We start from the raw sequence: 24,919 nt of genomic DNA on the forward strand, positions 1-24,919 counted from the left end.
GTATTGCTGGGTTTGTGGGGGCAGAAAAACACTTAAGAACACCTTGTGCCTTCACCAAGATGGCCACCTAGAGCCAGCATCTTCTATATGCACAGTCATATGACCAATACTTGTTCAAAAGCTCTTGAGCAAGTCCCCCCCCCCAACCTAATACCAGACCCTGATTCCAATCTATTTTGGTTTCTACTTAGAAAGTTGCCAACTTTCTCCTGACCAGATTCTGATGGCGTCATTAGCAGCCTGGTGGATAGAAATCAAGCAAATGGCCTATTCTTCACAGTTCAATTGGACTGGGAAAGAACTGATTTGGAAAACTTCAGCTGCACATATCTGTGTGCTGTGTTGCTATCTTGTAGGAAGAGGACCAAGAGTTCATTAAGAAGAACATCTGCTTGGCCTGCAGACTTCAAAGGACCAGTGGTCTGATTCAACCTAAGATACTTTCATGAAACTATTGAACAACAGTGCAACTGTACAGGAAATGCATGCAATGAAGATTCATGTTCTGAATCCATGTCATGATGACCTAATCATATCACTGCATTCTGAGTAAAGTGTCTGGGGTCTTTGTGTGTTCCTTTGGTTTTTCATTGTGCTGCAATATAAGTTAATGCTCAGGACTGAGGGAAGTCAGTCTCTGAAACCCATTGGGAATGAAGTCAGGGGGCATTTCCTCAATATAAAAGTATGTCACAAAACATTCAGAAGATAAGTCCCTGTTGGATTTTGAGATGGGACCAAGCAGAAAAGGGAGGAGAGGAGCTGCAGTTCAGGAGCAGAAAGGGGAGGAGAGGAGCTGCAGTTCAGGAGCAGTTCAGCAAGCAGGTTCGTCCACTGGTAGCTCTACTTAAAAGGATCTGGCAATACATAATGGGGGGGAGCCCCATCTGAAACCCCAGAGGGCTGCTGTCAGTCAGAGGAGACCATACTGACTTTGAGAGACTAATGGTGTGAGAGAACACAGGCTGGTTTAAAGCCACATCCCAATAAATGATAACAATAGGCAATCCTACACAAATATGTGTTCCATTGAAGGACTTGTATCTCCCCTTGACATTGTCCATGTCACCTGAGTGGGAGAGTGGCACACTTCCAGTAATAAGGAGCAGAAACTGTGGATAAAGGGATTGGGCCTTTCATGGGTAGAAGAGGGCTCCACTCCCACAATCACATTCCATGCAATTCCTTCTGCTTGATACCCCTCTAAGAGTCCCATTTTGCTCACCTGCCCTGCCGCTTGCAGATTCAGCCCCTGTGAGGTAGGAGAGGCTGAGAGATCAGCATGGAAGCCAGTTCTCTTAATTCTGGAGGATGAAATCAAGGGTCCTCATCTCCACTCATCTCGCCCCCCCCCCCCCAAGACAAGTGGATTTATCATGAGTAAGCGTACAGCTGTCTGCTTTCCCCGAAATAACTTGCTGATGAGCCGACAACACTGTAGAAAAGTCATGATTGGTCAGGGCACCAGTTCCTGGTTCCCCGGTTGCAAGGCTTCCCTTAAAGGAGAAGCCCTAAGTTCTCTTGGCACAGATTTTCCTCTTGGATTTCTCCCCCTCCTCTGCTGTCTCCAATCCTCTTCCCCTCTCCCCCCCCCCGCCTTCAAGAAAAGAAAGTCTCCTACTTCAATAGTGCCCCCTCCCTTCTGAGCTTCCATAATCACGCGCAGGACACTTTCTGTTTCAACGGGGAGGGGGGACAGAGGAAGACCTGAGTTCAAATAGATCTGAATTAAGCAAGATCCACAACAGAAAAAACAAAGTAAGTGCAGAATCAGCCCTGGAAAATTCTTCTACAAAAGCACATTGAAAGTGCATTATCCAATGTGTGCAGAAAGACTCTGGGTTAAAATCAATTTGGCTGCTCAACGGAAGTGGGTAGAATGCCACCATGGCAGCTCAGAGAACTGCTGAAGAATGAGTAGAGATCACCTACAGCTTAATTTTATATTTTTCTTCAGTCCAAGAATTGACAAACTGAGCAAGGTAAGGAAGATTGGTGTCTGATGTTTACTGGCAAGCCTTAATATCATACTTAACTTTTCCTTGGATATGGAATGAGAGAAAGACATTCCATTTTTCAATTTAATCCTTCAACTGGGTTATGTTAAAGTTACTTGCATTTTTTTCCAAATATGCAAAACTAAATACATTTAAATCCTAGTATTTCAGGATTGAATTTCCTGTGGTTTCATTTTATGGAATTTGGGCTTAATTTGGGACAGGGTTCCTTGAGGCTCAGCCATGAAATATATCAAGTAATCAAAACACTGTGTCTCCTAATGTGCTTTGATGCACCAGGATTTAGGAGAGGGGAGCAGGCTGGGCAGAAGGCATGACTTGCAGATAGGTTTGAGTCCTGGCACCTAAGAAAAGAATGATTCTTTGGAAGGGGCTGGACAAACGTAAAATCTGCCAACACCCCACAATTCCATACTGCAGGTTTTCCCCTTCAGCAAACATCATATAAGAAGTGCATGTGGAGGAGATGATGTCTCTGCAAACTGCCATGCCAGCAGAGCAATGGGCCACACCCAAAGCTCCTTGGAGAAAGGGCAGGGTAAACATGTACCAGGTAAGTAGCGAGTGGAGTGAGGCTCTGCCAAATCGAGACGAAGATCAGTTCTGAAAACCCTCCTAAAGTGCTGAATCCTTCACATGGTTCAGGTTTGTGTGGAGCAGGTGGGGCCCTGAGTATTTTCAACGTGGGCGGGTATTCAATGTAAGGAAGAAGCAGTATTTACTTGCAGAAAGCAGACACCCTTGAGGCCAGCCATGGGCCCACAAGAATAATAGGATTAGATATGCCATTTTGAAAATGTTCCATCAGAGAATGGGATTTATTAGCACAAGCCAAAATAGAGAAACAGAGTGCTTGTGTCTTGGGAAGAGAAATACATCCTCATTCCTGGAGGAGGTGGGGGAGCCTGGAAAGTTTAGAGGTCTGGGAAATGGCATCCATAAACAGAAGGATGAGTTGAGTTTATTGTATATGGCCACAGGCTGTAAGAATATAAAACGTTAACAGTATAAAATAAATGAAAGGGCCTCCTGGAGACTACGTTGGTTATTGAACCTGTCAACACTCTCAGGTTGTTTATATATTTTACATGAACATTACAGGCCGAAGGGAGGTGAATGAGAATCAATTGCTGCTGTGAAAACTTGGGCTTGTTGATGTCTTGTTTGGTTCCAAGATGGAGATTCATGAATTTATTCATTCTGTTTCTATCCTGCCTATTCTCCAAGGAGTTTAGCCAAATGCATTCAGGATTCCAACTTTCTCCTGTCAACAGCCCCAAGAAATAGTGGGAGATGGATTTTGAGCAAGGTTAGCCAATGAGAAGGATTAGAATCCAGTCCTGCTCCAATCAGTTGCTTATTCCAAAAATTAACCTTTATAAACAACTGGAATAATGGCCAGACATCTATAAGGCCCAGATGGCAATAATGGAAGGCTACGATCAGACACATGGGTTTGATTCCCCACTTCCCATGCATGCAGCCAGCTGGGTGACCTTGGGCTTGCCATAGCACTGACCAGCAGTAATCTCAGGGCTATATCAACCTCACATACCTCACAGGGCGTCTGTTGTGGGGAGAGGAAAGGGGAGGCGATTGTAAGCCGCTTCCTCCTTCGGGTAGAGAAAAGTGGCATATAAGAGCCAACTCTTCCTCTTCTTCTTAATGGTGAAAACATTGTAATATTTCCACACAATGTCCTCAATGCCTGTGCAACAAGAACTGAAACATTCACACACGCACACACAAAATTGAAAAGTGGGAGAGAAAACTCTTCTTCTGCTTCTGCTTCTGCTTCTGCTTCTGCTTCTGCTTCTGCTTCTGCTTCTGCTTCTGCTTCTGCTTCTTCAATGGGGTTTGTTCCCAAATAAAACAAAGTTTGAGTCCAGTGACTCCTCTAATACTAACAAAGTTTTATTCAAGGTATAGGCTTTTTTTGTGTGCAAGTAACCCAGCATAAGATCCCTATCCTAAAATCGTATTCATTTCCTCCTTGTTTCAGCTAGGCTTCAGCACTAAGGCAAACAATAAAAAGGTCTAGGACATCTGTGATTGAATTACAGAATTCTTTAAAGGAGCTTTTCAACCTTTTGACATGGAGGAGCCCCTGAAATAGTTTTTCAGGCTTCAAGGAGTCTCGGAAGGAGCCCCTAAAATGGGGGCAATTATTTCCAAATAGGTGCTACCTAAAGAGAACAAAGATGAGGCCTCCTGGATAGTCAGAATGAGCCATTTGCTGTCATGATTAAGTATTTTTGGGAAGTGGCAAACAGACTCTAGGAGGTCCATTAATGGGCACCATGGAGGACAGGTTGGAGATCCCCGATATAAATCAATTTATTGCGTTTGGCAGTTGTTGGTGGTTAGACAAGACAAATTGAGCATTGACAACGGGACATGAAAGACAACTAACTGCTTAACAGTGATTTGTTTCTACATTATATATTAACTGAACTTTCATTTTTATCTTATACTTAATAATATGAAATGTAATGGCTGCTTCTGGAAGTGCTACTGAACAGCTTTCTATTTAAATTCTGATTTCACTGATAGCAAGAAGAGCAGAATCAGTATTCAGCATTTTATCTGGCTGAGTAGACAAGATACTGATGCAGGTGTGTACCAGTTTTTTGTGCTACACTTAGTGGATCCCCCTCCTGATCCAGGCACCTGGAATGAATATAGTACTAGTACGGTCCACTTTCTTTGATGACAGGTGTCGCAGGCATATAGTTTAGTCATCCTCAGAGCAACCAACCTGGGATTCTCTTTGTTGTATTTCAGTGTGCCTGTTGCCTACATTCAGGTTTGTTTTCACACTCGGTGATCAATGAGGGCAGGCACACATGCATCGTCATCATTTGATTACACAGTGACTCTAAAATAAAAGCTTGAACTCGAGTCCTTTACAAGCATTGTGTCCTAGCGGTTCACACATGCCAGTCAGCCCCCCATGCTCCATGCTGAAATGATGGATATGTGCATGCCTTAGGAAGATTGACCGTTAGGACATGGCATTTATTACAGCTTCAAGGAATGATTTCGAACAGTGATGGACAAGTCAGAGGAGCAATGAGGATAAACTAAACAAGAAGCAGACGTGGAAGAATTTATAAAACTTTTCTGCCTCCTGAAGCAGCTTGCTACTCTCCAATCCGGCAAACCGCGTTTGATTCCCCACACCTCCATATGCAGCCATCTGGGTGACCTTGGCAAGTCACAGTCCTGCTAGAAGCTGTCCTCGCGATGCAATTCTATCAGAGCTCTCCCAGCCTCACAGGGTGTTGTGGGGAGAGGAAGGGAAGGTGCTTGTAAGCTGTTTTGAGACTCATTTGAGCTGAGAAAAGCTGCGTATAAAAAGGAACTCTTCTAAGCTTGCCATTGTCTACCTCTATTTAAGAACCCTGGGCTTCCTGTGTGGCCTCCTGTCTGAATACTAACCAGTGCATTCTTTCCCATGGCCAGACCACTGGGACCTGAAGGCCCAGCTCCATATATCATCCCCACCTTGTGTAGGCAGAGGGCTGACTTATGTCTGTGGTGTGACCTCTGCTGAGGAAACAAACTTTGGACCCACAGGATCCTGCAAGCTACTGCCCTGTTTCGCATTTAATTTTCCTGGGGAAGGTGGTGGAGCAGGTGGCTGCAGACCAATTAAAGGAGTACCTAGAGGAAGCTTTGGTACTGGACCCATTCCAGCCTGGCTTTTGACCCAGCCACAGGGTAGTATCAGCATTGGTTGCTCTGACAGATGACCCTTGGAGACAGCTGGACTGAGGCAGGTCAGCACTGCTGGTATTGTTAGACTTTACCACAGCATTCAACTTAGTAGACCATGAGCTTCTTGCTTGCCACTTTGCTGATGTGGGAATATGGTGGTCAGCCCTTCAATGGCTGGCCCCTTTCTCCAAGGTCAGGGGCATAGGTGGTCAACTGGGGAAGAGTGATCGTGCCATTATGAACTCCATTGTGGGGTTCCACAAGGTGCAATTCTCTCTCTGATCTTAGTTAACATCTTTATATGCCCTCTAGGCCAGCTAGTCCAGAAGTACAGGCTGGGTTGTCACCAATATGTGAATGACACCCGCTCTATCTGCTCATGAGCAGCCAGCCAAATACTTCCCCCATTTCTTTGGCTGAGTGTCTGAGGGCCATGATGGAGTGACTCCAGCAAAGCCACCTGAAGACAGAGGCTGGGAAGGAAGGGCCCAGATGAGGAAGTGCAGCTCCCTAGTCATGATGCAGTTACAGACTGCACAGACAGTCAGGAACTTGGGAGTGACTCTTGATGCCTCCCTTACTAGGTCACTAAAGTAGCACCCCACCTATTTATTTATTCTATTTATTTATTGTATTTATATACTGCCCTCCCCAAAGGCAAAGCTACTAGCACCTCACCTGGCCACAGAACACTTGGCCACAGTAATCCACATGATGGTGACCTCCAGGCTAGATTACTGTAACTCACTCTATGGGGGCCTTCCCTTATCCCTGATCTGGAAGTTACAGTTGGTCCAGAACATAGCAGCATGGGTCCTATCTGGGACCCCACAAAGAACACATATACAACCAGCTCTCCAACAGCTGCACTGGCTACTGATCGAGTTCAAGATTAGGTTTAAGATGTTGGTTTAACCTTTAAGACCTTATGCAGTCTGGGACCTGCATACCTGAGGGACTGCCTCTCTGAAAATGTCCCCCAAGGGCTTTCTGCTTAGCCAGCTCCAATAGGCTGGACATTCCTGGCCCCAGAGAGGAGCACTGGGCCTCGACCAGAGCCAGGACCTTTTCAGTCTTGGCTTCAACCTGGTGGAAAGAGTTGCTATCGAAAGTGCCAGCCCTCACTGAGCTCCCTAAGCTCCAGAGGCCTTGTAAGACTGCTCTCTTCCACCAGCCAAAACCCCCTCCCCATTAGCCTCCATTTGTGCTTGGCCAGTAACATCTCAATGGCCAGGTGCATAGGGCTGCCAGAGTTAGGATGTTGGTTTTAATGTCTTTTAAATTGTAATGTTATAGGGTTTTAATTGATGTAAATTTAAACTGATGATAGACACTCAAGAGCATTTGGAGATGAGCAGCATATAAAAACCAACTGCTTGGTGTCTGAGATCTCCTGAGATCAGGCTAGCCTGGGCCATCTGGGTTAGAGCAAAGCTGGGTATGGATATCTAAATAAAGAATACATGGAGAGGGAAAATTATTTCTGAAAAATCCTTCTTTATGGTTGATGGATATGGTGGGGCAAAATGGGCATCCCTTTGACAACATGGCCTGTGCAAAATCTGTATGCAGAACAAAATCTTGGCCAATACAGAAACCACATATAAGGACTGTATATCCCCAGTATGATGCTGGGATTAATTGCTGAGTTTCTAATGTGGTGACCGGGCACCAGCCTGTCAGTGAGATCTAAGCAAAAGAAAGCAAAAGTTTAAGAAATGCAGCCTGGAGAACTGGAGTGTTGCTTTGATGGTTCATTACTGATTAGCACTCTCAGCTGTGCAAAGTGGCTGTTAATTAACTTATCCGGGCTATTAGCCAGCACTGGGAGACATTTGAAAAGAGACTCTGTCAATTCCAGGCATAATAATCCGGCTGAAGATCCTTGCAAGAGTTCACCTTTTGGGACTCCTTCGGAACAGAAATCTATTGGGACTGGGACATCCCTCGACAACTTCCATATTGCGAACCAATGAAAAACAGTCACATGCTGAAAATATTTTATTCTTCTCTTTGGCTTTCCCCTTCTCTCAGGAAATATCCAATTTCTAGGGTTCAGTGTCTTTACATCCCCCATTTTGATTGCCCAAGCATGTGCTTTCGTGGTCTTCTCTGTTTCTCTGTTATGTACTTTGTCATGTTTACTCATGTTTACATTGTTACGTTTACTCATATTTTAAAATGCACATTATATACATTTTTGTCCTCTCCAAGTTGTTTTGGGTAGTGCACATTAGTTTCTTGTTCTCCATTTTATCCTCACAACAATGCAATATAGGCTGAGACAGAGTGACTTGTTCACTGGCAAGCTTCCATGGCAAAGTGGGGATTTGTACTCTGATTTCCCAGATTGTTGTCCAACACCCCAATCATAATTCCAGTATTGGAGCCCAACGGGAACCGATAACACTTCCAGTTTCTAAACTCTATCTTGTTTTTAAACCTGCTACTAATTCCACCTTCTTTAAAGTTCTCTGTATAGCAAACCAAAGTGGGTCATAAAAATATAACCCTTTAAATAGTGCCCTTTTTGAATTAAAAGAAAAATGCTTCCTTTGGAGGATGATGGGAAATTAATGGGTGCCTGTGGTTGGGATGCTAACCATACAACTTCCCTTCCTTTTTGTAATGTTAAACTTCTTATAATGGCATTAGTGTGTTTACACAGCAAAAGACCTCTGTCCCAAACAAAGCAACCTAATGCTGAATCCTAAAAGATGGGAAACAAAGCCATCTGTTTGTAAATAAAATCTTAGGATTGGGATAGATGAAGAAGGAAGCAATCCATATTTGCTGCAAACAAACAGAAGGCAATATTTGAAATTCAGTGTGTGCAGATATAGTGTGTGTGATTATTATAGGTTTGGGATCTCTTGTCATAGGAAGTAAAAGTCCATATTTGCTACTGACTCAGCTAGCATCATCACACTGTAGGATAACTGGTTATTAAGTGTTTTAAAATATATTTTCTTTAGAGGCAAATCAACAAAAAATATTACAAAGGATGTTTTTCTATTTTTATATAGGACCAGTATTAATAATAAGCTTAACACCATAGTACAAGGGGAAATTGTATGGATCTGACCCAGGATTATTTTGTTGTCTGCCATTATCTAACTCAGATTATTTCCCACCCATGGATAAAACCAGAGAAAGGGTTTGCTAATGCAAACTTCCCTTTAGCCATTTTCTTCTTGGATAAAAAATATAGTTATAAATAGAAGCACACGTGCAACATAGGAAGAGCTAACCAGGTGACACTGGGATGCTGCAGCTAGTTGTGATGTGAGATTCAGGTGGGTGGCCCAGTTGGTCTAAAGCAGCAGAACAAAATTTGTGTCCAGTGGCACTTTTAAGACCAACAAAGTGTTATTCGAGGAATAAGCTTTCGTGTGCTTGCACACTTCCTCAGATATCCCAGTGACCACTTGTGACATGAAACAGCCTAAAATACCAATGATTTCTTGGTTTCGCATGTTTCTTTTCTTTCCTAAACCAAACCATCATGGCAGATTTGTTGATTGGGGATGACATCAATAGAATTCCTTTCTAAATCACACCAGAATTCCTTTCTAAATCACACCAGAACCATAGTTTAAACCCCACCTACCTAGGGAAGAAAGAAACTTCAATTTGTTAAGGTGCCATACACAAAATAAGATAAGCCCAAGACTGCCTAAACCAGGAAATCTACTGCTGTGGCTTTGAGCAAGAGAAGAGAAAGCCTCCAGGCCTCAGAATAAAGCAACATTTGAGGCTTGTTCACATTGCAAACAAGTCAGGACTTGTTTGCAGGGGCTGCCTGGGATGTCAAAACAAACTCAGTCCAATGGCTCCTCTGTGATGTTGGCAGTGGTGCAGCACCTGATCAGCTCAGACCAGCCCATGGCCATTATGGCAGTGGCTGCTTGTTGGCAAGCAGACTGACCTCTGTGGTGGTCAGGGCTCAAGTCTCCACCAAGTGGTCCCTGCGGCATGAAAGACTGTTGTCACTCAGCTGAGTTGGCTGCTGGGCTTTCCTGTTGAGTTCAAGGGTCAGCCTTTCCCTGATTGTTTGGCACATCAAAATGTAGCTCCCAGTCGTTATGGTGCAAAAAACAAATAACTTTGGGGCCAGAATAAAGTGGGTGTGAAAATCAAAAGTTCTCCTGGAGATGGAGGGGATTTTTTTTAAAGGGTATGTTGTTATTGCAAATATGCTGGGAAGAAGCTGTTGATGAAATCTGAGTGTGTTTTCATATAAAATACGTATGGGATAGTACTCTGCATATATATTGCTTGCACGCCAAATAGAAAATGGCTTCTGTGGGGGGTGCGAGAGAATTGTCTCCGATTAGAAATGTGAAGGGTTTAACTCCCCCCCCCTTCTGCATTGTGAAGAAAAGGAATGGCCTTGCATAATGTGCCGGCTGTACATTCTAGGAACTCTAGATTCAAATTGGATTAGCTCACACATCAAAATGAGTCTGACTGTCAGAGCCCAGCTCCTGGTGGAATTCTGCCTGTAGAATAAACACTATTCAATTTGGCACGGTTGGCAGTCTCTGGGCAGAATAGCGAGCGTGGGGTGCAGGCCAAGCTAAGATGTATTAGGCGTGCTTTGGGGTAGTAAGAAATGGGCTTAGTGCCAAACTCCAGCTGGCATCATCAGCTCCCTCAGGCAGGCAGAAGAAGCAACTGAAGTTTTGCAGGCGAACTGGAGGAAGGAAAGCTAGGAGGGGACTGGGCAGAAATTGCCTGGAGGGGGAAATGAGAGGAAAGAAGCTGGCAATTAGTAACTTCTTTGGGGGCTTTTAAACCTCTTTCTGGGAATTTCTGACCTATGCAGTTTCTAAATTTAAATAGAGACCAGTCCTATTGGCCTGTCCCATCTCCTTGGCATTGATGCACTATGAGGCCTGAGGGGGTGAGATGTCAAGCACTGCATTAAAATCTCATCTCTGTCTTAAGCAAGCTATCTTTCATAGAATCATAGAGTTGGAAGGGACCTCCCGGGTCATTGTAGTCCAGCCTCCTGCACTATGCAGCACACTCACAAACCTATCACTCTTCCACTCTAACCTGCCACCCCCTTGAATCTTCCCAGAATCAGCCTCTCCGTCAGATGGCTATCTAACCTCTGTTTAAAAATTTCCAAAAATGGAGAACCCACTACCTCCCGAGGAAGCCTGTTCCACTGAGAAATCACTCTGTCAGGGACCTTCTGAATGTTTAGACGGAATTTCTTTTTAATAAATTTCATCCTACTAGGGCAAGAGAGAACATCCTCTACATGGCAGCCTTTTAAATACTTGAAGATGGTTATCAGATCCCCTCTCAGTCATCTCCTCTCCAGGATAAACAGACCTAGCTCCCCCAATCTTTCCTTACATGTCTTGATCTCCAAACCCCACACCAATGTATGGTCTACTAAAACTCCTAGATGCTTTTCACTCATACTACTGCCAAGGGAAGTCTCCCCCATCCTAAAGAATCTGGAGTTCATTCTTTTCAACTGGAATACAGAGAAAACCAAGACAGGCCTGCCTTGTAGGGCTGTTGTAAACATTCCTGAGAATGTGCTTGAAGGGTTCCTAATGCTTGAAGGGCACTATGTAGATGCTAAGAATTATTTGCAGCACACCTCCCCTCTCCCATACACTGAGCGGCTGAGTGCCTTTGTTGGTTGCAAAGATAAAGGTCTATGGCAAGTCCCACCTGGCGGCTGCTGGCCCCAACCAAAAGGGATGTAAGAGACTGCTGCCTTGGTTTAAGTATTGGACAGATGCTCTTGCTTAATTACACCATGTTGATCTTGCAAAGCTATTTTTCTTCTGTGAGCTTTCTTGACCACCCAGATTCCTAAAGGACACCTGTGCCAGGCAAAACAAAACCTGCCAAAACAGAGTGACAAAACTTTTACATGAAAAATGAATTAAGGAAGTTTCCTCTGTCTTGATGCTGTCCACTCAAGGTGAACAGATCGAAGGGTGAACAGAACCCTAGTAAGATTTTCTAACAATAATTGCTCCAGAAATGCATGACTGCATTACAACGGACCCCTGTGATCTTTCTTGCTTGGCATTTTTAATCACCCATTGTGAAGAAATGCATTTTCTTGGGAGGTTTGGACTGAGCATAACCTTCTCTCTCTTAACTGAGTACTGGCAGGGAGGAGTTAGTTGTTTACCAGACTTATCCACCAGGACTTTAAATAAAATTAAAAAAATAAATCTTTATTTTTGTCACATGGCCTTCCTGGAGTACTGGCAGGGAGGAGTTAGTTGGTGGGTAACAACATAAAATAAGCAATCATTCAGAATATAAGATCACATAATAAATATAACCAGTAAGTACAGTAAGGGTATCTGATAGCCATCTTCAAGTCTCCAATCTGGCACCAATGTAGCTGGGAGAGCAGTGTTGCCATGTGTGCCCTCCACTGGATCCCTGTAAGGACCCATGTTGTCACATTTTTGGCCAGCTGGAGTTTAGGAATGCTAGATGCAGTGAGATGGTCAAGTCTCACACATTCCTCTCCAGCTAGACAGGTGACATCTTGCAAGCAATAGAGTTTTGTAGGTTGAAAGCAAAAGTGTTTTTCTAGAAACTGCAGGAAAAGCTACTTGAGCTTGTCTTGGCCTGGTCATGGGGAGGAGTAAGAGAAATGATATACAACTCCTGGGCATAAAAAGGAGGAGGAGGAGGAGGAAGAGGAGGTTTCCCCCCCCCCAATTCCATGGAAGGAAACAGTACTCTCAACTGTGACTGGAAGCAGCCATTGCCATGTGCATGTCTGCAGGCCTGAGCAGAGGAATTGGGTTTTACACTTTTTTTGGCCCCTTGCTCAGTTGTTGTTGTGCTGAGAGGATGAGTGTGGACATTTTCTTTTTAATAAACACATCATGACTTTTTATGCTAGTAGCAGTTCTCTGTACCAACCTCCATTGTTCCAGGCATACTAATTTAAAAGGAGTGCCAGGAAGAAGTGGTTGGGCAGTCTGTTGGCAAATGGCTCTCCCTCCCAGTGGTGCATAAGGAAGTAAGCTGTTCCTATGTTAACCAGATGCTGGGAACTGGGAGACACAAAGACCTCAGAATGGCAGCGCCGAAAAAGGAAACAAGGAGTCATGATTCTCTTAGCAGACAATTCCTACAAAAGCTGGTTGATGTGAGTGATTGAACCAACAGAGAGAGAGAGAGAGAGAGAGAGAGAGAGAGAGAGAGAGAGAGAGAGAGAGAGAGAGAGAGAGAGAGAGAGAGAGAGAGAGAGAGAGAGAGAGAGAGAGAGAGAGAGAGAGAGAGAAGTCCCTCCAGGTGCTAGAAAAGCCAGATGAGAGACACATGCCACTTGGATGGCCACTGTTAGCCAAACACCTTGTAGGGCACAGTAGAACAGGGCCTGCAGGTCAGAATGGGGATGTTCTGCCACATCAGAATTAATGAAGGTTACTTGGAAGTCAATCCCACTGTGTTCATTTGGCCTACTTTGCTTGTAATGTTGTCAAGGAGTTTAACCTGGAATGCTCAAGAAAATAATCTTTGTAAAATATATTGATAATGTATTTGAATAATATTTCAGAAAAACCAATTTGTCTTTAGGCCGCAACTTTAAAATCATACAAGGAAAACAAGAACATCTACCCTAACTATCTAAAACATTTGAAGCCTGTGTCAGATGGTACAACCATACAGTCCCAGATTAGAAGGTGGAAACGTTTTCTGTGTTACTTATTGCAATATAAGTCTATCATAATCCAGGCCTTTAGTCCATTAGAATTCAATCTATTTTTTTTTTCAGGCACTTAGCTCAATTATGTTTTTGACTAAGTGGAGTCAGGGGATGATAACAATCCAAATAGGACATGTTCTTGCTGGAACCTTCTAGAAAATTACCTCATCATCCCTGACTTCCCCCTGCCATTTTGTGGGTGCAGGTTCTCATGATTAGCCAATTATCTCTACTCTATCTTGAAGATAAGGACTAAGTAGGCAGAGATGCCCAATTAACAACACCTGCAAGATAGAATGTGCCCATTACATTACATTAACCCATGGGAGGACTCAGAAGTGATGTGCCACACAAATGTGCATTAAAAGGTAAAGGTATCTCCTGTACAAGCACCGAGTCATGTCTGACCCTTGGGGTGACGCCCTCTAGTGTTTCCATGGCAGACTCAATACGGGGTGGTTTGCCAGTTTGGTGTAGTGGTTAGGAGTGCGGACTTCTAATCTGGCATGCCGGGTTCGATTCTGCGCTCCCCCACATGCAACCAGCTGGGTGACCTTGGGCTCGCCACGGCACTGTTCTGACCGGGCAGTGATATCAGCGCTCTCTCAGCCTCACCCACCCCACAGGGTGTCTGTTGTGGGGAGAGGAATGGGAAGGCGACTGTAAGCCGCTTTGAGCCTCCTTCGGGTAGGGAAAAGCGGCATATAAGAACCAACTCTTCTTCTTCTTCCCCATTCATTACCAGCAAGCTGGGTACTCATTTTACCGACTTCAGAAGGATGGAAGGCTGAGTCAACCTTGAGCCGGCTGCTGGGATTGAACTCCCAGCCTCATGGGCAAAGCTTTCAGACGGCTGCCTTACCACTCTGTGGCACAAGAGGCTCTAGGTTGTGACCTAAAATGGACAGTAAGCAGAACAGAATATGTATTGTTTCTCAAAGGAATTTATTTTTTCCTGAATTTTTATAATTTTTTTTGGGGGGGGGAATGTGAAAAAGTAGCAGAGCACTTTGTTCTTGGGTGTCATTAAAACAAGGTGAGCCTAAAAATTATCCTTGGAAATCTGTTTTCTAGTTATAAAATTTAGTTTTGTTTCAAAGCAATTGAATGTTAGTTAGTAGAATATACTTTGCTTTTAGGCCTGAGTTTCATCTCTGCAAATTTCCTGTCTAAATAATGAAAGGAAGATTGTTCAAAAATCAGCAGTGTATGGTCTGATGTTAAAGAAGTTGGATCATTGCCTTCTATTAGCATCCGTATTTGGAACCTGTAAATACAAACACGTTCATTTTCCAATAAAGATGGCATTCATTGTAGCTTGAATTGATCCACTCATAGGAAAGCACAGACATACAACTACTGAAACTGTTCCTGTGTAATTCATTAAAAAAAAACTGTTTGGAAGCTCAATAACTTTTAGTGATTTAGGAAGTCTCCCCAGGGACTTTTCTAAGAGTCATGATTCAGGTTTGTAAATAATACTTTCCTGCTTCTGTCAGAAAAAAACAAAAACAAAATGTGGTGCCCTCAATTGGAAATACTGAGTATTCCTAACAGGTGAGGAGAACCTTGACCATTTCCTTACGGAGGGGTAAAACGCAAGTGGCTTCCTGCTTACAAACACGGGATGGTAAACCTTACGTTTGCAGCACTCCTACGTTTTTCCTCTGCCCTGTCATGGCTTTTTGCCTACTGATGAGGCTGCAAGGGAAAGGAAAATGAAATTCTCCCTCCGCTCCTTGGCTTGTCAGTCACAGCAAGCCACCAATCACAACACAGCAGTTCTCTCATGGACTGAAACTTTCTCCCCCCCCCCAAGCCCCGAAATTATTATTTTTTAAAAAAAGCACTTCCATGCTGCTGTGCAGTAACGTCACAACACAGATGCATTTTTCATAAAAATCAACACTGCAATGTTGATATGGAGAAATGCCAGAATGATACAGCATTCCCCCCTTTTTTGGGGGGGGGATTTCTGTTCTTTTGGACCTTATTTCTGTCTGGGTGGATTTCTGAGATGGTTCCTGGAGCCCAGAAAAATATTTTGTGTTAATGGTTGGCTTAAAAACATAGTGCTCAGACCCCTGTATGATTGGGAGAGGGATACCTGATCATCCACCCACCTTCTTTCCCAGCTCATTTTCCACCTCCAGAAAACAGAATGGGGTTGTTTTTGACTGCCAGAGTTGTGAGAAGGCTGGATATGGTCCCTGGAGCCCAAAAAGACTGAGATTAAAAGCCTAATATTGTAACGTTCCTGTGTAGATCTATGATGCGGCCTCATTTAGAATACTGTATATAGTTCTGGTCACTATATCTTGGAAAAGACATTGCAGAGCTGGAAAAAATACAGAGGAGGGCAACAATTAGGGGTTTGGAGGACTTTTCCTATAAAAGAAGACTGAATACTCTCTGACTTTTCAGTTTAGAAAAAAGGAATAACTAAGGTTATGATAGAGGTTTATAAAATGATGCATGGAATGGACAAAGTTATCAATGAGAACTTTTTCTTCCTCTCCCAAATGAAACTGATAGGCGGTAGGTTCAGGATGGACCAAAGGAAATACTACTTTACACAGAGTGATTAAAATGTAGAATTCACTGCCAGAGGAGGTAGTGATGGGTACAGGAATAAGCAGCTTTAAAAGGGGATTAGATAGATTCATGGAAGATAAATCCATAAATGGCTACTAGCCATGGTGACCGAGGGGAACCTCTATCATTCAAAGGCTCTAACCCTTTAAATCCCAGAGCCAGGAGACAACATCAGAGGAAAGTCTATGCCTTGTTGTTGGCCATCCAGAGGAACTGGTTGGCTACTGTGTGAGACAGGATGCTGGACTAGATGGATCACTGGTCTGATCCAGCATGTTTGTGACCTGGTACTTTCTTCAAGCCAAGTAAATGCCCAGCCTTTGGGCCTCTTCCAATTAAGATGGAACAGTATTGGAGCTATATGCTATGAACAAGCTCCAGTTAAACTCTGGCAGCTTATGTTTGTACTGAGTCATTTAAAAATGCTGTTTACAGGCAGTTTGCTAGTAGAATGCATCATAGTAGAGTAGTTGAATCTGGATTTTTTTAAAGCATCTACAGCAGTGGTCAGGTCAAGGTGACAACCAGTACTTGTATTCAAGTGTTTGTGGAGCTCAGATCTTTTCCCTTTCAAGGCAACAATAGTCTCCATTGAAAATATGATCCCAGCCAGCCGAGTAACTTCAGTACCCAGGTACAGGACTCCCGACTTCAGTGGAGGATTCTACTCTCTTTGTTCTGCTGTTTTAATCATATAATGATATGGAATATCAAGACTACATTCTGATTTATATGCTGACTGTAACACAGGTCTGCTGGAACAACTGCCTAATATACTGCCTGTTTTATCTACGGACCATTCTGACTCAAGTCTCCTTGATGGATGTTGACAAGTTCCTGGGATCTGTGAAGCTTGTAGCCTGGATCTTTCCCCATCCCAGCTTCTAAAATCTTATAAAGACAACATGGACTTGTGGGGCAAGCAGCCTTGACTCCTCACAAACTAAATTCAAGAAGATAGCCTACTTGGCTGCACAGTAGCATGCTTTACATCACGGAATGCTTGGCAATATTTAACCTCAGTCAAATAATTGGCAGTCAATTGAGCGGTAAATGGGAAATGTTTGACTAGCAAATGGACTGTCATGCCAATCTTGGACTAGTGTGCTTATAACAAAGACTGTTGATTGACTGGGCTGTAAAAAACGTCATCATGCCAAGGAGGGGGCGGAGTGGGGAATGTGAGTTAAGTAGTTAGCTTGAACCAAAAGCAGCAGGGCACAATTCACCATGTGCTGTTGTTCAGATAAAAATACAAGGTTATGATGAAATCCCTGAAGTTCTTGATGCATTTAGATAGTGAAACCCGTTGCTAAAAATGTTTTGCTTCTTGACCTGTTAATTCCCAAAGGGGCCGAAATATCTTTTAATAGAATCAAATCCTTAGGTCCAGCATGGCACAAGGACTAAAATCTCAGATTAGGATCTGAGGGACCCAGGTTCCAGTCCCCATCCTGCTGTGCAAGCTTGTTGGTCACGCTTTCACACCTGCCTCTCAGAGCTGATGTGAAGACAAGGGGGAAACAATTCTCAAAGTCATTTTTAGTTCCAGTGGGGAGAAAAGTGGAGTTTAAATGTCCAAGTTAATCATGCTTATATATTTGCTTAATGATAGCAAATCTTACAAGGGATGCTTACCAGCTTAAAGAAGGAAGAAGACGTTTGTGACAAAAACTCCAGCCATGTATGGTCGGGTCCCATGAGAGGACCTTGTTAATACTGTGACTGAGGCTATGTTCTACCTCGGGCTGTGTTGTTGGTGTTCATGGACAGGGGTAGTCAACCTGTGGTCCTCCAGATGTCCATGGACTACAATTCCCATGAGCCCCTGCCAGCAAATGCTGGCAAGGGCTCATGGGAATTGTAGTCCATGGACATCTGGAGGATCACAGGTTGACTACCCCTGTTCATGGTTGTAAGTCATGAAGGTGCTCTTTGGCAAACATGTTTTCTGATGGGCTTCAGCTCCCCATCTGCAGGGGCTTTTCTCTTCCATCTCAGTGGTTTTTTTTTTTTTTGGGGGGGGGGGGGAAGCACTGTCTTGTTTCTTCTTTCCAGGAACCAGAAGGTGGTCCTGGCAAGACAGCTTAGTTTCTGAGATTCGACTGGGCATAATCAGGCATGTCCAGGCCAGGGCATCCAGACTGGAATTACGTCCTGGAATTGCAGCTCATCTCCAGATGACAGAGATCAGTTTCCCTGGAGAAAATGGCTGCTTTTCTGCCAATCAGGCTCTGAGAAGAAATCCTGAGAGGGTGGAAATGGGAGGGCGATTGTAAGTTGTTTTGATACTCCTTTGGGTAGTGAATGGAAGGCTACAAATACCCCAGTTGTTATTTTCTTATACAATGTATTTTATAAAGTATTTTAACTTGTAAGCCACCTTGGTGGTCTGCGCAAGGGCAGAAAAGCAGGATAGAAATCTTCATGCCGCATTGCCCTGTTCTCATGCGAGGTGACTGAGTGATTCATGCTCACCAAATGCACAGCTGGCAGGCTGCCCCTGCGCGGGAATGGAATGGCAGCGCAATGCCTGCGGAGGGCTAGCGCCTCATCCCCTGTTGACTCTGGTGTTTGCATTCGGTTGTCCCGCTAAGGGGGCTGAGTGAGATGCGTTCCCCTCCGCTCGCCTTCTCCCTCGCGCCTTTGACAGCTCGCCTGACGCCGATTCCGTGGGGGGAACGTCCAGCTCCTTGCAACCGAGCGGCGACCCCCACAGCCTCTGGCCATTCCTCAGCAGCCGCTTGTTGCTCAGCCTCCGCCCTCCTTCCCAGAAAGGCTCGCAGGGCGAGGGGGCGGGATCGGGGGAAGGAGAGCCGCGGTGGGGGCTCGCCCATGACGTCACTCCGGACAGCCCCTCCGAGTGGCGGAAGGGGAAGGCGGTGTCCGTGAGGTCGCGCGGGATTGGCCGCCAGGCGGGGAGAGGGAGGCTTCCTCTCCTGCCCCTGCAGCGTGGCTGGGTCGATGGGCTGCCGGGCCGCCTCCTGCGTCAGCGCCTTGCCCGGGAGGGTGCAGACGGGGCCTCGTCGTGCGCGCCAGGAGGTAAGCGAGGGAGGGAAAGCCGGGCCGGGGCCGAGGAGCCCGGAGGCATGCCGGAGTCTTAGGCCGCGGGGATCCTCAGGCGACGCACCGAGCGGCGAGGGACCCGTGCAAAGCCCAACGGAGCTGCTGCCTTCGAAGGGAGCTGACCCCGCTGCTTCGCGCCCTTCGAGCACGGCTGTTGAGCCTGCTTCGTGGCCACCCCTCCGCGGGAGGAGCATAGCTGCCTCTGGAGGCCGTGGGTCCGGATCCCCTGCCCGAAGGGCCGCCTCAGCAGCCGTGCTCTTTTGCGGGGTTGCCGTGTTGCATTTCGTCGCCCGGAGCACAACTTCCCCCCACCCTCTTTTGTCTTCCTCCATGTGCCGCTGCGACCCAGAGACGACGGGGATGAATCATGCTGCCTGGAGGGGAATGCAGCCTTAGCATGGCTCTGGAAGGGAGGGGGGGGGCGCTGTTCCCAGCAGCCCCCCGTGGCAGATGCACCGCACAGGAGGGTTCCAAATCCCCCTTCCCAGGGCATGCTCAGAATAGTTTCACAAGGAAACTCACTCAGCAGCAGAGCTCCTGGAGGGGTCAAGATTGGGAAAACACACAAACACCCACCCCCACGTGCCTATGTTCATCTTGAGTAATTTATTTATCTCTAGCCCACCCTTCCCCAATTGCTCGGGGTGGGTAACAACATTTTAAAAAGGAAAATAATTAAAGAAAACATTCTAACATTAAAATCCATAATAGAGCCCTTCATCAGTTACATAACCACCTCCTCCTTGCAGTTGATATGCCTTACAGGAATAAGTAGTTCTCTAGTTCTGCCTTCACAGACTCAGACACACTTCTCAGTTTACTTTTGGTACTCTTTTTCTCTTTTTGGTGCCTTTTCTGCTCCCAGAGTTTTAATGCAAAGATTGTCCTGGATTTGGGGCTTCCCCCTTGCTTTTCTGGCTGGGCTCCAGGACTTTTAATGGTTGCGCAGAAGGGATACCTTTCCACACCACTTCAGAGTTTCCTGAATGGGTGGGAGTTAATTATTTTTTATATATTTTTAAAATTTTGTTAAACATTTATTGGGTGATATGACCATATCTGGCCATGTTGACCTCCCCCCTCCCAAAATGGCCAATGATGGGCTTGAAGAAGGTGAGAAGGGGAGGGTCCCTGGGTGGGTGTGTACATAGCTATGCTTCCCAACCTTTTATGCACCATTGCAACACATATGGGGTTTCTTGAAGCCTGAAGAATGCTTCAGGGGTTTCTCAGTGGTAAAAAAGTTGAGAAAAACTGGGTTAGACTGAGAGAGTGACTGACCTGAGGTTACCCAGTGAGGTTTTTCATGGCAAGTGAAATCATAACATTTATACATTTTGTTTTATTTTTTGCTGTCAAGTCACAACAACCTTGTAGATCCCTAGATTCAGAGCCAGTCATGACCCTGATATTTCTTGGAGGTTTCCCTTCCAAATAGAAGCTAGGCCTGACCCTTGGCTTGCTTGGCTTCCAAGATCTGATGAGATCGGGCTAGCCTGGGTTGTCCAGGTCAGGGCAGCTATACTACGCTGGCACAATCTCATTTTTAAAAATAGTTCTTGGTTGTTGTCATGGCAACCATATATTATTGGTGCTATGTTAATATGATCTTTTAAGAGCCTGTTTTGAAGTGGAGCTGGCAACCAGGACAGGTATGTGCCGCTGCTTCCAGTAGGAGAAATACTGTGCATGTACCTGCATGTCACCATTTCTTCCTGGTTTTGATAACACATGCAAGTGTGTGAACATACAACTACTGAAGCACTGCAGTGTGCCCTCCCCACCTGTGGGTATCTGGAATACTTGTGAGGACAGGGGTGTGTATGTGAAGGAGGGATGTGGGGTATTCTTTCAGTGACTCCTCTGTGAGTAATTGTGATTTGCCACAAACAAACAGGGAAAAGAGCACAGTACAGGCCTAACAACTGTGGCTGTATTTGTGGAATTACACTGTGCTGATAGGTGCAATAATCAGGTTATTAAAGCTGTGGATAAACGTTTCTAAAATCCTCTTCTCTGTGTAAAGCAATAAAGTGGAACATTTTAAAGCACCACCTCCCCCCCCCCTCCACACACATTATTATGGTTTGGGAGTTCATTGCATTTGGGAGTTCATTGCTTCTGATGGTTGAAATGTTATTCTCCATTATAAATGTGTACACAAACCAGAAGAGGGTGGTGGGAATGTTAGAAGGCTCAGTAATATGAGATAGGGGCATGTCACATACTGAAGAAGACAAAGATCCAGTCAGAGTGTACAGGACCTATGCTCAACCAGAAATGAACTTTCAAAGAAATATGAATGGGGTCTATAAGGCAGGGGCCATTGTTCAGTGACAAACCATCTGATTTGCATGCAGGAGGCCCAGGCATCTCCAGTTAAAAGATCAGGGGGTGGGTAAGTCCCTGGACAACTGCTATCAGTCTAAGTGGACAGTACTGACCTTGATAGACTCGGGGTCTGAGGCTCTGTAAAGTGTAACTTTGTGTTTGGGAGGGATGTTCAGAAGGGAACTAATTATTTTCCCACACTATTAGCCTCTCCAAGTTTCTGTTGAGTCCAAACTGAATAGAGTCAAATCTGCCAAAGAGTTCCAGACTGACTGTATCATAAAACAAGAGTGCATTGTCACCTTGAAGGCTACCACAACACAAGCTTTTGTGAGCCTTTGACTTGCCAAAGCTTATGTTGTAATAATACTTTCACACCACCCAACTTCAGAGGGTGAAAAATAAATGGACAGAGTCTGATTTGTGTGAGGGAGGGAAGGAGAACAGTTCTAAGAATCCTGACCAATTTCAGAGTTGCTTGAGGGTAGAGCTGGAAGAATTGAGGGGTGTATAGGTCTACCTCTGGCCTAGGTCAGCTAGTCCCATTCCTTTTGCAATTATACTCTTTGGAATCCCAGAATTGTAATAAGCAACCACTTACTTTTGAAACATTAATGTGACTTTTAAATATTTTACTCAATTATTTCTCTTGCAATTTTTTCCTTTATAATTCATTTATGGCAAAAAAACTTTTTTTGGATCTAACTTTTGCATAAGTAATTGCAACTTATAGTAAATGATGACTTTTATGTTACTCATTGTGGAAAACAGTAGTGGATATCAAGATTTTACAGCAGATTTCTAAGGAGACCAGATTATTTTGCATGTGTGCAACTATTTCCAAGCACCTGTAGGCTGTATTGGTGTATTACTTTGTCTTTGCTGCTGTCAGGTTTCACCATGTTCCAGGCATTCAGACCTTCAGGTGGCAGACATGGGCAGCAACTATTCAGATGGCAGCATTATCATAAATCTGTGCTGGCTATCAGGAGGGAGGATGTTAATGTCTGGGAAAGAAGAGCACCTCTGGCCCCGCGGCACATCAAAGTGTTAGCCAGCCTGGGATACAAAGTTCTGGTGCAGCCATCTAACCGAAGGGCCATCCATGAGAAGGTAAGTCTTGGTATGAGTAGTGATGATATGGAAAGGACATGTGATGCTATTGAATGTCTTTGATAAGAAGCCAGAGATGGATATTGTAGTCAACCAGGCTAGTCAGATCCTGGAAGCTAAGCCTGGGTGGCCATGGTTAGTATTTGGATAGAAGACCACCAAGAAACCCAAGGTCTCTACACAGAGGCAGGCAATGGCATACCATCCCTAATGTCTTTTGCCTTGAAAACCCTCTGGGGTCACCATAAATTGGCTGTGGCTTGATGGCATTTTCTGCCACCGCCACCAAAGGATAATGTGGGGAGCAAATCCCCTATTAACTGATCTTTCCTGATCTCACGGAGAGATTGAATTGGCCATCAGAAGGGGGGTTTGGCAGCCATTGGATGAATTGTCTTTTTTCATTAGGGAAGGAGGGGTGATAAATACTGACGGGGGGTGGGATCTAAGAAACCAGATCGGTAAAAGGAGGTGGTGATTGGAAAGGAAGAAAGGAAGAGGAGAAGGTGTTGGGAAGAGCCCCAGAAGAACATGTCCTTCTCTGACTCTGTGGCAGAGAACATATTTTGCTTGCCAGTTTCTAACCTCTCCAGGAGCGGGACTGGAAACAATCTTTAGCTTTTAACAAGGAGAGCTGTGGTTTTTTCAGGTAGTCAGCAGTGATTTAGGTGGGCTTATGGTCTGAATTCATTATTACTTTGTCTGGGAAAAGATGGACAGTGAGAGCAGTGCTTATGCGGAGAACACCAATGATGTGAAAGAAACAGCCATATCTTAGACTGTAGATTTTTAGTGTCTGTTACTATGAAAAAGAGTGATTTTTAAAATCCTATGTAGAACTGGCAGGGGAGTTAGCTGGAATACTCTTTTGGCAGCATCCTCTTTGCAAGGAAGGGGGATAGTTGCTCACAGTAATGAGTGAATAGGACAGAGGGATGTTATTGGCATTTGACTGTATCCCTCAAATTGCTGAGGTTTTTTTTTCTGGGGTCCATTTCTAGGACTATGTCAAAGCTGGTGGCATTATACAGGAAGATATTTCAGAGGCCTGTCTGATTTTAGGTGTGAAAAGACCTCCAGAGGATAAACTAATCCCCAAGAAGATATATGCATTCTTCTCTCATACTATTAAAGCCCAAGAGGCAAATATGTCCTTGTTGGATGAAATCCTAAGAAAGGTACTGTTGTGCTTAAATAAGATTACTGTCTATTTTTACATATACTATTGGGAAATGTAAATTCAGCTGGAGGTAAATGAGCCTATTTTTGAAGTATGATGTTGTTTTTCCATGAAATGGTTCAGAAATAACCACAGTGAGTTTTTCCCCCCACTACTGTCTAAGGCAGAGTTACACCCTTCTAAACCCATTGACTGGTAGAACCTCTTAAATGAAACCTAATAAACTAATGTATTGGATACAATCAAGTGAGTTTGCAGTCCCATTTACTTGGTGTAGTGGTTAAGAGTGTTAGCTTTGGTTCCCTGCTCCTCTATATGCAGCCAGTTGGGTGACCAACAGTCCTGTTAGAACTGTTCTCACAAAATAGTTCTGTCAGAGCTCTCTCAGCCTCACCTACCTTACAGAGTGTCTGTTGTGGAGAGAGGAAGGGAAGACGATTACTCTGGAGTACTTATGTTCCCGGGCTCTATGCCCCCTGCAGGGCTTTGCACTCTGCAGGTACCAACTTGTTGGTTGTTCGTGGCCCCAGAGAAGCTCTCCTGGGCCTTTTTGGTTCTGGCCCCTACCTGGTGGAATGAGTTCCTGGAAGAGCTGCTGGCCCTGCAGGAATTGCCAGCTTTCCGTAGGGCCTGTAAGATGGAGTTCTTCTGCTGGGTTATGGGTGAGGCCAGTGCAAGAAGTTCTAAGAGACTCCCCCCCCCTTAGGATGCATCTTCTTTGACATAGCCCCCTGCTACCTCAGGAGCAGGTGTACCGGTATGGGGAGGCTGAGATTTGTACTGCCATGTGTTCTTAAGTAATTGTTTTCTAATTTTTTTATTGGTGTTTTAATGGGATTTTATTGTTATGGGGTTTTATCAATTGTTTCCCGCCGTTAGCCAGATTTCAGGAGTGGTTGGATATAAATAAAATAAATAAATAAACAGAGCCACATAAATAAATAAATAAATAAATAAATAAATAAATAAATAAATAAATAAATAAATAAATAAATAAATAAATAAATAAATAAATAAATAAATTAAATAAAGCCACTGTGCCATCCTTTAGGTAATGGGCTTCATTAGAGGGCTGAACTGCTTTAGTCTATTGGTGGTAGATCACCAACATCATCTACTATATTTGATATTAGATTGTTTTTTGGAGGAGTCAAGATTTATGTTGTATTGGCAGAAAATATATGA

General features: G+C 44.4%; 1 protein-coding gene across 1 annotated transcript in view; it reads left to right on the forward strand.

Annotated features, from left to right (window-relative positions):
- Nucleotides 1-18,906: 18,906 nt before the first annotated feature.
- The window catches only part of AASS (aminoadipate-semialdehyde synthase), a 38,617-nt gene continuing 32,604 nt past the window's right edge, over nt 18,907-24,919 (forward strand). The window contains exons 1-3 of the mRNA XM_077338386.1: nt 18,907-19,086; nt 22,334-22,554; nt 23,556-23,732. Of these exons, the coding sequence (XP_077194501.1) occupies nt 22,342-22,554; nt 23,556-23,732 (390 nt within the window). The 5' untranslated portion in view covers nt 18,907-19,086; nt 22,334-22,341. The remainder of the gene's footprint in view (nt 19,087-22,333; nt 22,555-23,555; nt 23,733-24,919) is intronic.

This window comes from Paroedura picta, chromosome 5 (assembly GCF_049243985.1).
Source record: "Paroedura picta isolate Pp20150507F chromosome 5, Ppicta_v3.0, whole genome shotgun sequence".
In the NCBI taxonomy this organism is placed as follows: domain Eukaryota; kingdom Metazoa; phylum Chordata; class Lepidosauria; order Squamata; family Gekkonidae; genus Paroedura; species Paroedura picta.